Below are 12,554 nucleotides of genomic sequence, written 5' to 3'. Positions count from 1 at the left end.
GGTTGTGGAGCCTGAACTCAGGGCCTTGGGAGCTGTCCCTGAGCCTCTTTGTGCTCAAGGGGAGCACTCTACCACTTGAGCCACAGGGCCACTTCTGGGTTTTGAGTGGTTAATTGAAGATAAGATAAGTCAAGCCTGGACTTATCTGCCCGGGCTGGCTTTGAACCATGATCCTCAGATCTTAGCCTCCTGAGTAGCTAGGATTACAAGCGTGAGCCACCAGCGCCAGGCTCCAGGGGCATTATTTTAAGGATTAAAATTTCCAATGTGTTGTCTGTGAAGGAGTTTATAAAGTTAGAAGAGGAGAATTAGAATATGAGTGGAATATGTCCATGTTAAAATGTGCATATGTATAAAATAGCTTTTGTTAAGTATATCATATATATGTGTGTGTATGTACAAGCATAAACATATATCAAATATATTCCAGTACAATCAACAGAAGGGCTTTAAGCAATATCCCAATGGCTAGGAGCTAAAATAACATGCAGACTTTAAATTTAAAGATCAGCAGAGATTTCTGATTATCATTCTGAATCAGTTAACCAGCCTAAATTTATAATAAAAATTTGTGATTTTACTTTGATGACAAGACAATATAAACATATTCAGGACTTTTGGGATATCTACCATATAAAATAAGTAACTTATATCTGTTTATATTCTTGAATATTCAAGTTATTGATAAGCAACTGAAGCTCAACACCAGTCTCCATGATTTTTTTACTTAGATTTGACTAAAAAACATTCTTCTAGAAATGAGATGAACCTCTCTTTCAGCATATACAGCAACTGCCTCCAATTACACAGTGCTAAGTTTAGGAGATTTACGGTAAAGTTACGTTTCCAAGGAGTTCTGTACAGAAAGCCAGACTTCTACTGGCAGTTTCTAGGACAGATAAGTTTTCTGCCCATTGCCGTGGCTTATTTTTTTTCCTCATTTATTTATAATAGAAAGGCTTGATTAGGACATTTCTCCACTTCTCCTGTCACTTTGGTGTTTGGTGGTATTGCTAACTGGCAAGGATAAAATGAACTGATTATCTCAGGCTCCTGGAAAACATGGAACCGAATCTTAAGCAAACCCCTTATTTTCGTTGTCAAAAGGGAAATGATTCGATCCCTCTGTGCCAGAAGTGTGAAACGTGTATCTTAGCATGGAAGATCTTTTCTACTAAAGAGTGGTTCCAAAGGGTCAGCGACATGACACAGAGGAGGTTTCTAGTTAGCATTCTACTTCAGTTAAATAGCTTATACTTACTACACTATTTCCAAAATATCCTGCAGACCACTCAGGGAAAGGATTTTATCTATCATAGATCCCGGATCTCCCTCAGCAGGCTGGAGAGGAAGAAGGAGAAGTCTGTGAAGTCCTCCTTGAACCAGTTGTTGGAGAAAACCGCAGAGGAGAAGATGAAGGAGATCTTGTACTGGTTTTGCGACAGCACCTACTGGACCAAGGCAAATTTTACTGTCTTCCTGCTGCAGATGTGCAATGAAAAACTACTGCTCACTGCTGCGAGGGTGGTCAGAGTCCTGTTTCTGAGAGAGTGGAACAAGGTCTCAGGTAAACAAGTTCATAGAGAGTGAGATCAGAGGGCCCCCAAAGGTAAGAAAGCAAGAATTCAGGACTGCAGGTGGGTACCAGTTTAGATGACTGGGAAGTGTTCAGAGTGTAAGACTAGGTCCTTTAAAAAAATTACTACTAATTTATGTATTTGTTTTGCTGCTTTGGGGCTTGAACTCAAAGCCTGGGGGTTGTACTTTAGCTTTATTGCTCAAGTCTAGTGCTCTGCCACTTGAGCCACAGCCTCACTTCCTACCTTTTGGTAGTTAATTGGAGATAAGAGTCTCATTAACTTTCCTGCCCAAGCTGCCTTTAGACCACAGTCCTTGAACCTTAGCCTCCGGAGTAACAACTACAGCTGTGAGCCAACAGTGCCTGGTTTAATTCATATCTTTAAAGGAAACTCACAGAGAACTTCAGAGAAGCAATTCCTCTCGTAGCTCCCATTCATGATTTCTCTCCTTGCATGTAGAACTCTAATGGATTTTGCATCTTGGATTGCCTGGCAAAGTTTAACCAGTTGAAGTTTTCTGAGATTTTTCCATAGTAACTCAAAGTCCCCAAATAAAAACAGATACAACTTCCCAAATTTATTTTGCATGTATAGTTGTGCCAAATCAATTTTGTATGTATAGTTGTGAGGAATTATTTTTAGGGCTCCATTTGGATACCAAAATCCATGGCTACTCAAGTACCTTATATAAAATGATATTGTATTTGCTTAGAATATTCAATCCCCTCATATGCTTTAAATCATCTCTAGATCACTTACAATGCCAAATCCACTACAAATGTCATAGTTGCTATACTGTAGTGTTTAGAAAAATGATGAAGATGCACAGATGAATTTTTTCTTTATATTGTCAGTGTGTGATTGCTTGAGCCTAAGGAGATAGAACCTTCAGATACAAAGGGCAACTATATTTAAAAGAAATAAGGAATAATTAAACAATTTCTCTCTTGACCTCATTTTCCTCCACACACTTGCTAGAAAAGCCACCTTGTCTTGGTTTTTGTTTTCCAGTGCTCCATCCAGACTCCATTGATATGCTGTTTTTCCCTAAGAAAGGTTACACCACCATATCTGAGTTTCCACATGTGTATTGGGCCACTAAACCCAGAACTATGTCATTCCCCTTGTATAGAACTTCAGCAAAAAAAGACACGCCTGCAGATGTGGGAAAAGTAACTGGTAAGTCATGCTTGGAGATCTGGGAATAGTAACTGGCAAACCAACTATTACACACACACACACACACACACACACACACACACACACACACACACACACACACACTTCAGTGGACAGTGCCTGACTTAAATGGTTCAACTTACAGTTTTTTTTTTAATTTTATGATGGGCTTGTTGGAACCAAACCACATGCTGTATCAGAAAGCATATAACATAATAATTTGCCTTAGGATTTCTTTTGAATTTACAATAGATTATAGGGTATCAACTTCTTCTTCTTCCTCTTCTTCTTCCTCTTCTTCTTCTTCTTCTTCTTCTTCTTCTTCTTCTTCTTCTTCTTCTTCTTCTTCTTCTTCTTCTTCTTCTTCTTCTTCTTCTTCTTCTTCCTCTTCTTCTTCCTCTTCTTCTTCCTCTTCTTCTTCCTCTTCTTCTTCCTCTTCTTCTTCCTCTTCTTCTTCTTCTTCTTCTTCTTCTTCTTCTTCTTCTTCTTCTTCTTCTTCTTCTTCTTCTTCTTCTTCTTCTTCTTCTTCTTCTTCTTCCTCTTCTTCTTCTTCCTTCTTCTTCCTTCTTCCTTCTTCCTTCTTCTTCTTCTTCTTCTTCTTCCTTCTTCTTCTTCTTCTTCTTCTTCTTCTTCTTCTTCTTCTTCTTCTTCTTCTTCTTCTTCTTCTTCTTCTTCTTCCTCTTCTTCTTCCTCTTCTTCTTCCTCTTCTTCTTCCTCTTCTTCTTCCTCTTCTTCTTCCTCCTCTTCTTCCTCCTCCTCTTCCTCCTCCTCTTCCTCCTCCTCTTCCTCCTCCTCTTCCTCCTCCTCTTCCTCCTCCTCTTCCTCCTCCTCTTCCTCCTTCTCTTCTTCTTCTTCTTCTTCTTCTTCTTCTTCTTCTTCTTCTTCTTCTTCTTCTTCTTCTTCTTCTTCCTCTTCTTCCTCTTCTTCTTCCTCTTCTTCCTCTTCTTCCTCTTCTTCTTCCTCTTCTTCTTCCTCTTCTTCTTCCTCTTCTTCTTCCTCTTCTTCTTCCTCTTCTTCTTCCTCTTCTTCTTCCTCTTCTTCTTCTTCTTCTTCTTCTTCTTCTTCTTCTTCTTCTTCTTCTTCTTCTTCTTCTTCTTCTTCTTCTTCTGTTTTCTGTGTGGGGGAGTGTGTATAACCCTTGTAAATCTAAAAGTCTCAGTATATATGAAATTGGGAAGTCTCAGTGGAGTTAGGGGGACTGACAAAGCAATACAATCTGGGGGGGGTATATGATTTTGGAGACTACCATTCATTTGGCATCTACAATTGTTGGGTTCTTTGATATTCTTTTCTTCTTCTTTTTCTCATTTAACTCTCACAGGTGGTAAGGAGAAAGGCAGGATAAAAAAAAATTGGTCATGTTTTTGCCTCTCTACCATAGTGCCTCCACAGTACACCTGGACTAGAGATTAGAAAGGAAACTTTCAAGAGCTCCCTTTGATGTCGGCTCCAGGCCTTAATCCACTAAGCTCCAGAATGGTGGCCACCTCTAGGGTCTACCTCACTTGGGACATTTGATTTAGTCTTCAAGAGGAAATTAAGGAGTAGGGAACATGGTCTCTCAAGGCTTTCCTTCAATGTTTTCTAAGGCAAGACATACACTAATGACTTACTTAATGACAGGAAAATGCCTACAAACCTAGGCTATGTGGTATGCTTACCATCAAACATGTGGTTTACGATTGACAAAAATGTGGTATGTGAGTGTTCATGAAATAACCATAGGAAACCCAAAATGTAGAATCTAAAATACTGGTTTTTGTTTGGTTTTGTTGATTTTGTTTTTATGTGTACTGGGTTTTGAAGTTAAAGCCTCACACTTGATAGCAAGTGCTATATATCTAAGTCACAGCTCCAAGCTATGTTTTTTTTTTTTTTTTTTTGCAGTGGTTGTTTTTAAGAAAGTCACACTTCCTTCCTGGGCACATGCCTGGGCTGTCATATGCCTGTTTTAGGCTTTCCATTGTACCTAAGATAACAGGCATGTGCCACTTGAACAGCTTTCAAGTCAGAGGAGGTCTTCAAGAACTTTTCTAGCCAGGCTGGCCTCAAACTTTGATATTCCCTATCTCAGTTTCTTAAGTACCTAAGGTTACAGATATGAGGAACTGATGCATAGCCTAAAATGCTTTCTACATGGAAATTTTCAAATTTTTAAAGTGGATAAAACAGTATAATAACTTCCTATAGAACCATCATTCAGCTTTAACAATAATCAGTGTCTTGTCATTCCTCCTCCTCCTCCTCCTCCTCCTCCTCCTCTTCCTCCTCCTCCTCCTCTTCTCTCCTCCTCCTCTTCCTCCTCCTCCTCTCTTCTTCTTCTTCTTCTTCTTCTTCTTCTTCTTCTTCTTCTTCTTCTTCTTCTTCTTCTTCTTCTTCTTCTTCTTCTTCTTCTTCTTCTTCTTCTTCTTCTTCACTGTCCCTTAGCTTTCTCACTCATGGCTAGCATTCTACCACTTGAGGCACGGCTTCACTTCCAGCTTTTTGGTAATCAATTGGAAATAAAAGTCTTACCAACTTTCCTGCTTGGGCTGGCTTTACAAAGCAATTTGCAGATTTTAGCCTCCTGAATAGCTAGGATTATAGGCATGAGTTGCCAGCACTGAAAAATAATAATGCCATTATTATTGTTATTGTTTTAATTATTGTGTGAGGGATTGAACTCAGGACCTCATACTTGCTAGGGAAGTGCTCTACCACTGAGCCACATCCGGACTCCTACCAATCTTACCCATCTTCCCTTTTGAAATTATTTTTTTCTTGTTGGAGTATTTTCAAGGAAATTCCAGACATGATGCCATTTCAGACTTGGCTACTATAGCTTTATCTACGAAGGCTAAAAAGTACTTGTGGATTTGATTCAGGATATTCTATTTTCATGTGGGAGAATTGATGAAAAAAATCAGTGGGGGTAATTTACCTAATGGTAAACTCAAGAAGCGTTGTTTCTGAGGACTGAGTTTTGCTGAGGATTTGTTCTGGTGCTGGGATTTCTGCAGAGAACTCAACCACGCAACCATCTCTGGCTTTCCTCTAGGTAGACAACACAAGAAATTATTCCATTGTATTTCTGAGACGAATAAGCTGCTGCCTAAAAAACCAGGCATGCTTAAACTAGAGGATGATCCTTGCAGTCTGCTGGTAGACATGAAGGCTGTCAGACGCCTGTCTTCTGGGTGCAGTAAATACCGGGACTTCATCCGTCTACTGCCCATCCACCTCTCCAAGTACATTCTAAGTATGCTGGGTAGATTAGGGACTTCTCAGAGACCTCTCATCTTGGCCTAGTTCTGAGGTTTCTGGGTCCATCTTTCTCCCTCTACCCCTCTACCAGGAATGCTGGATAAAAACAGCCTGAACAAATGTATCTCTGTGAACCAGCACTGGGCCTCTCTGGCCCAGCAAGTCAAGATGGAGTTGTCCATGCACACCTTCCTTCAAAACCAGATTACCATATTGCAGGTACTTCTGATCTGGAAGGGATATGTTTGGAGACCAGCTTCATTTCCTCTTTGTGGCCTGCACTCTCATTGCTCACCATCTGTCCTCCCATTGTCTGTGTACCTAGCAGGGATGAGGAATAGAAGTCTCTTTAGAACAGAGAGGAAAAGGAAAAACCTATTCAAACCCTCACAGCCACTTGCCCAGCATGTATATAGCCCTGAGTTCCATCACCAGAAATTCAAAAACCCAAACAAAACAAAATCTTTAGTAGCAGAGAATTCTCTCTCTTTTCCTATAAAGAGTTCTGTTAGAGCTCATACAATCTGAAAACTATGAATGCATTCATACCTGTAATTCTAGGTACTCAGGAGGCTGAGATCTGAGGATTGAGGTTAGAAGCCAGCCTAAGGCAGACAAATTCATGAGACTTACTAAAGTGTTTTTGTTGATGGCAAAGAGTTTAAGAGAGAGAGAGAGAGAGAACAAGACAGAGACAGAGACAGAAAACATGTTCTCTGTGCAGGAAATGGGAGTAAAATCTCATCCATGAGACTATCATCTCTGATTGATCAGCAAAAAGCTCAAAATGGAGCTATGGCTCAAGTGGTAGGGGCTAGCTTTGAGCAAAAAAAAAAAAAAAAGAAGAAGCCAAGCAAGAGCATGAGGCCTGAATTCAAACTTCATTGCACACATGTACACACACACACACACACACACACACACACACACACACACACACACACAGAGTTATGGGTAACTTTCTGAATCAGCTTCATGTTACCCAGAAGTTTATAATGCTAGCATGCCTATATTTAGGTTAACATGCAATATTCTCTGGCTTTTTTTTTGTCAGTCATAGGGCTTGAACTCTGGGCCTGGAACTGTCCCTCAGCTCTTCAGCTCTAGGTGAGTGCTTTGCCTCTTGAGCCACAGCACCACTTCCAGTTTTCTGGTGGTTAATTAGAGATAAGAGTCTCACAGACTTTCCTTGCCTGGGCTGGCTTTGAACTGTGATCCTCCTGAGTAGCTAGGATTAAAGGCTTGAGCCACTGGTACCTGGCTTTCTCTGGCAGAAAGAAACTTAAGTTTCTTGCCTGAAGCCTAACCCTGAACTGAGTAACCTTGGAAGCTTGGATTTTTCTTCCCTCAGCAAAGGTAGATCACAAAGAATGAGAAGAAGGCAGGCCACCATCTAGAAATTGCTGTCCATTTCATGGTAATCTTTTTCCAAAATTTACTATTGTCTTCCTTGCTTTTTCTGCACACATTGTTGGTAAAACTTACCAGGGCAGAGCTTACCCATCTTTTCAGATTATGCCAAGAATGAGTTTTTCCTTCCTAGAGTGCAGGAATAAAGACAAATCATTTCAGCGGGTTGCCAGGCACTCATACCTAATATCCTAGCTACTCAGAAGGCTGAGATGTGAAGATCTCAGTTTGAAGCCAGCCCAAGCAAGAAAGCTCATGAAACTCTTATCTCCAATTAACCACCAGAAAATGAAGTGGCACTGTGGCTGAAATGGTAGAGCACTCACCTTGAGCTGAAGAGCTGAGGGACAGTGCCCAGGTCCAGAGTTCAAGCCCCATGTCCACCACCAACAACAACAACAATAAAAACAAAAACAAAAGATTCCACATGAATGAGATGAGGTAGTTTTTCTGCATTGGTTTATTTTACTCCATATCCTCCACTTTCACCCACATCATTGCATGACAGGACCCCCTTCTCTTTATGGCTAAGTGTATTCCATTTGTACATATACCACGCTTTCTTTATCCATGCTTCTGTAAGTAGACAAGTAGGCTGCTTTTAGGCCTTGGCTATTGTGAATAGTGCTGCACTCTACACTTATATGAGAAGGCAGCGATCCCAGCATAATAGTCACTGTCTCTTTTTTCCAACCAGGGATCCTACACAAAGGGAATAGATCCTAATTATGCCAACAAGCTTCTTATCCCTGTTCCTAAAATGACAGATGATGGGAAACGCATGCGTGCGAAAACTCCAAAGTGGAAACTGAGAACAAAGGTGGGTCTCCATGGCATCTGGGGTGAGTAGCAGGGAGTGTCGTGTTCTTATTGGTCATTTCAGGCTGACACCCAGACTCAGCCCACAAGTCAGGACACAGGCTCATGGGAGATACCAGTCCTTTAGGGAGAGCTCTGTATCATGCAATCTACTTGCCCTCCATTAACCTTGATGTCTCCATCTGCTGGATGAGCAGATTAATTGGGTTGTCTTCTTAAGATTCTATGTGCAAGGCACCAATTCGATACCTAGTGGAGAATTCAGAGGCCAGGAATGATGTCAACCATAGCTGGAATTCTCTTCAACACAGCTCCACTCATCTTGAGGTTCTTGAGTTTGCTGCTCAGAAATGAGAGTAGTGCATTCTGCTTATTGGATGGAAGAGAAAAATGAATTAAGTGTAGATCTTCCCAGCAATGCTTAGGCAGTAATAAAGAAGAGTAATGAGTACACTCTTGGAACATTATGCCCTAATTGTCCCAGCATGGCAATGATTCCTAAGACCATTAGATTCCCACACCCTCCTCCCTGCTGAAGATCCTTTTACTTTGGCATGTATTCTCTTGGTTGGTCACCAAAGGAAACTTAATGATGGATGGTTTAATTTTAATATCCCATAAGAAAGATATGTAGTAACACTTAGAATCTGAGCAAGGTCACTTAGCTCTTATATCTTTGGAAGCTGAGCAGATCACACAGATAAGAGATTGGTTGGCAGTGATCAGTAAAAGAAAGTGGAGTATGAAGTACTGAAGAACTTGCAGCCTGTCCAGAGGGTCCAGTTGCTACACCTATTTTATATATAAAGAAACTGAGTCTCTCAGCCAGTTAAATAGCAGAGGTACAAGCTAACCAGAAACACATTCTTTACAAATCTGTCAAAACTAATATCATACCTCCCTGTGTGATGGAATTTATAATTACCCAACAAAATAATCTCAAGACTTGGCCTTCTAGGAATGTATAACTTACAGAAAATGAGAGACATGGATGGGTACTGAAGCAGAACATTGGAAATAGCAAGAATTAAGCAGTTCCGGGTCTTTTAGGAAAAGATGGAGGTGGGTAGAGGTGGGTAGGGTGTTACTTACCATGGTACCTCCTACTGATTGCTCCTAGTGTGTCAGGCTCAGTGCTGGCAGTCTTTTGTTCATTCTTTTTTTTTTTTTAAAGGTTTTTATTGTAAAATTAGTGTACAGTTTTGTACACTCTTGATTTGATTTCCACCGTAAGTAAATAGGTATCACTCCTCTCCCAAGTGGTATAAAGCCTGCCCAAGACCTTACAGTTGGTTAGTGACACAACAGAGTCTTTTCCCTCACAATGATTTCACCCCTATGGCTTTATCTCTAAAACTTGGGAGCTGAGCCAGGGACAAAGAATTCCCAGGATCCTTTGTGTCAGGAGAACCTGGGAAAGCCTCATTTAACTCAATCTGGGATATGGAAAGCCACTCCTACCCTTGAGAGGAGGTGGGTTAGCAGATTCTTCTTGGAGACATCTCAACTTGGTTAAAGATGAAGAAGAAATGATGTGTGGTGACACATGTCTTCATGTCAGCACTTGAGCAGCTGAAGCAGGAGGATCATGAGCTAGAGGCCAACCTGAGCTATTCAGGGAGATCTGTCTTAACCTCTACCCCACCCCACCCCACCACCACCAAAAAAAAAAGTGTTAAGAAGTGTGAGTAGAGGAACAAGGGCATCTGAGGACAAGTCAAAGGCATGGAGGAGAAGGCTACAGTTGAGAAGGAAACTTTAGAAGAAATGTTCCCAGGACTCTGATGCAAACAAGATGAGGGCCTCAAGAAACTCATGCTGTCTTTTCTTTCCTGCCATTTGATGTGATTGCTATTTCTGGCTCTTTAAGGGTCGAGTACAGCTGGGAAGAATGAAACTGGGAAGTATGGTTCAGCCATCTAGATCAGAATTTATCATGTCTGGCATTGCCATAGCTGCTCAGAAACTATGATGGACAAAGGAAGGAAGAGAAGAAAGGAGGGCGGGAGGGATGGAGGGAGGGATAGAAATAAGGGAGGGAAGGAAGGAGGAAGAAGGAAGAGCTGGAGTGAGGGAGGGAAGGGAAGTAGGGACAGAGGGAGGGATGGAGGGAGGGAGGAAAGACTGGGCAGCAAAGAGACTTGATATTTCCTTGCCCTCCCTAAGCCTCTGATAAGTCCTTTGTAAAATGATAGGAATATTTTGTGGGTAGGTAATGTCCTTTTCGAGACAGCTTTCAGGACAAGTGAAGGTTATAGTTTTGTGAAAACTTTGAAATGCAGTGTACCCAGTGCATCAGTAATCTCATTGATGGCTCAAGTTCTCATCAGTGGGCTTTGTGCTATCAGGTCTATGTTCTATGGTATACAAACATGAAACCTGATTTCAGTCATGGGTCTGGGCATGGGGTACCTGTGGTTTGAACATGGGGTACCTGTGGTTGTGAACATACCCTTTGTGAAGTCGTTTTCAGAAAAGTGTTCTGGGCATCATTTGAAATCCAGCCTTGAAGGTTTATAGAACCAGAAGGTGCAGAAAATGCAGAGGTAAAAGATGAAGTAGGACTTCTGATTGAGCTAACCATGAACAGATTACTTTGGTGCCTATTCCTGAGTTATTCCCATCACTACAAAGCAGCAGCCAATGCATTAAAAGGAAGAATCCTCCCCTGCCACACACACACACACACACACACACACACACACACACACACACACACACACACAACCACCATGCTTGTGCCCATGCCAGGGGAGCCTAATGGGGGTATATGGTTGGTACCCTGGGTAAAGTTGAGGCCACACTTGACTTCATGTTTTCCCTCATTAGAGTGACTACAGCCTGTGGACTGCCTACCAGAACCAGGAAACGCAGATGGTCCAGATGGAGGAGAGAAATGTTTTCTGTGGCACCTACAATATCCGCATTATCTCTGACACGTGGGTACCAGGCTCAGAAGCTAGGGCATCAAGAACTCTTGAGTCACACTCACTGGCAATTTAGGGTTCTCCTGACATTCCTCCCAGCCCCCTGCCACTGACTTAGGAAGGCATCCCATCCCTCCCTTGTCCTCAAGATCCTTCTGGGAACTAGGACAGGGTCCTGATTGGACAGCAGGGGTTTAATTTAGCATCATCCCCTACAGCTAGAAGAGGACACCTCTGCCCCTTATACGTTTTGGACTAAGAACTTTTTTTTTTTTTTTTTTTTTTGGTCCGGTTGTGTGGCCTGAACTCTGGGCCTGGGCGCTGTCCCTCAGCTCTTCAGCTCAAGGCTAGTGCCCTACCACTTGAGCCACAGCACCACTTCCTGCTTTTTTCTTTTTCTTATGTGGTGCTGAGGAATCGAACCCAGGGCCTCAGGCATGCAAGGCAAGCACTCTACCACTGAGCCAACTTCCCAGCCTCTGGACTAAGAACTTTTTACACATGTAATCATGCCCAAAATCTTTCTTTTTTTGAAACATTTTTTGTTTTTTTATTCCAGTTTGAAAACTAATATATGCTTATGGGGGGAGAGGAGTACAAATGCTAGAAAATATGTAGAGAAAAGCAAAGATCTTCTATAACTCTGTCAGCTAGAGCTAAACACCCTTAACATTGAGGTCTACCCTCTAGAACTCTCATATTTTAAGCAGAAATGGGGTTTGACCATGCATCTTAATTACTCAAACTAGCAAAATTGTCTGTAATAATTGGCTTTTTTGTTTAGTACTGGGCCTTATGCTCAATTAACTTGCTTGCCTGGCTCTACCATTTGAGCCATGCCTCCAGCTTGACTTTTTGCTGATTATTTTGGAGAGGAAGTTTATCAGACTTTTCTGTCTTAGGCTGGTTTCAAATCCTCCAGATCTCAGCCTTCTGAGAAGACAGGATTACAGGCATAAGGCACTAGTGTCTACCTGACTTTCATTGTTTATTCACAAGATTATTTAGTTTTGGTTATGGACCAGTTGCTATGGGGAAGTCTTACGGGTTATAGGGTGGTAACTGCTCTTTAGGTGATGAATAGTTAAATTCTAGATATAACACATGGGATGAGAACAAAATAACAAGCATTTCTCCTTATGTTTGGAATGACTGTACATTCCTGCTTCCTGGAACAATTCCACTTTCCTCTGTGGTCATAATGTATTTAGTAGTAGTATCCCCCTTTACAATAAAAATGTCTCAGTTTAGCTGGGCACTGGTGGTTCATGCCTATAATTCCAGCTAGTCAGGTGGCTGAGATCTGAAGATCGCAGTTTGAAGCCAGCACAGGCAGGAAAGTCTGTGAGACTCTTATCTCCAATTAACCATCAGAAAACTGGAACTGGTAGAATGC

At 41.6% G+C, this 12,554-nt stretch overlaps 1 protein-coding gene across 2 annotated transcripts in view; it reads left to right on the top strand.

The window, feature by feature from the left end:
* The first annotated feature begins 895 nt into the window (after positions 1 to 895).
* The window catches only part of Fbxw10 (F-box and WD repeat domain containing 10), a 43,733-nt gene continuing 32,074 nt past the window's right edge, over positions 896 to 12,554 (top strand). For both annotated transcript variants that reach the window (XM_070026987.1, XM_070026986.1), the window contains exons 1-6: positions 896 to 1,567; positions 2,592 to 2,759; positions 5,797 to 5,997; positions 6,094 to 6,221; positions 8,110 to 8,232; positions 11,061 to 11,170. In XM_070026987.1, coding sequence (XP_069883088.1) covers positions 1,063 to 1,567; positions 2,592 to 2,759; positions 5,797 to 5,997; positions 6,094 to 6,221; positions 8,110 to 8,232; positions 11,061 to 11,170 — 1,235 coding nt within the window. In that variant the 5' untranslated portion in view covers positions 896 to 1,062. The remainder of the gene's footprint in view (positions 1,568 to 2,591; positions 2,760 to 5,796; positions 5,998 to 6,093; positions 6,222 to 8,109; positions 8,233 to 11,060; positions 11,171 to 12,554) is intronic.

This window comes from Dipodomys merriami, unplaced genomic scaffold (genome assembly GCF_024711535.1).
Source record: "Dipodomys merriami isolate MVZ:Mamm:240054 unplaced genomic scaffold, mDipMer1.0.p SCAF_19, whole genome shotgun sequence".
NCBI classification, from domain to species: domain Eukaryota; kingdom Metazoa; phylum Chordata; class Mammalia; order Rodentia; family Heteromyidae; genus Dipodomys; species Dipodomys merriami.
This window is presented reverse-complemented; position numbering and strand designations above follow the sequence as displayed.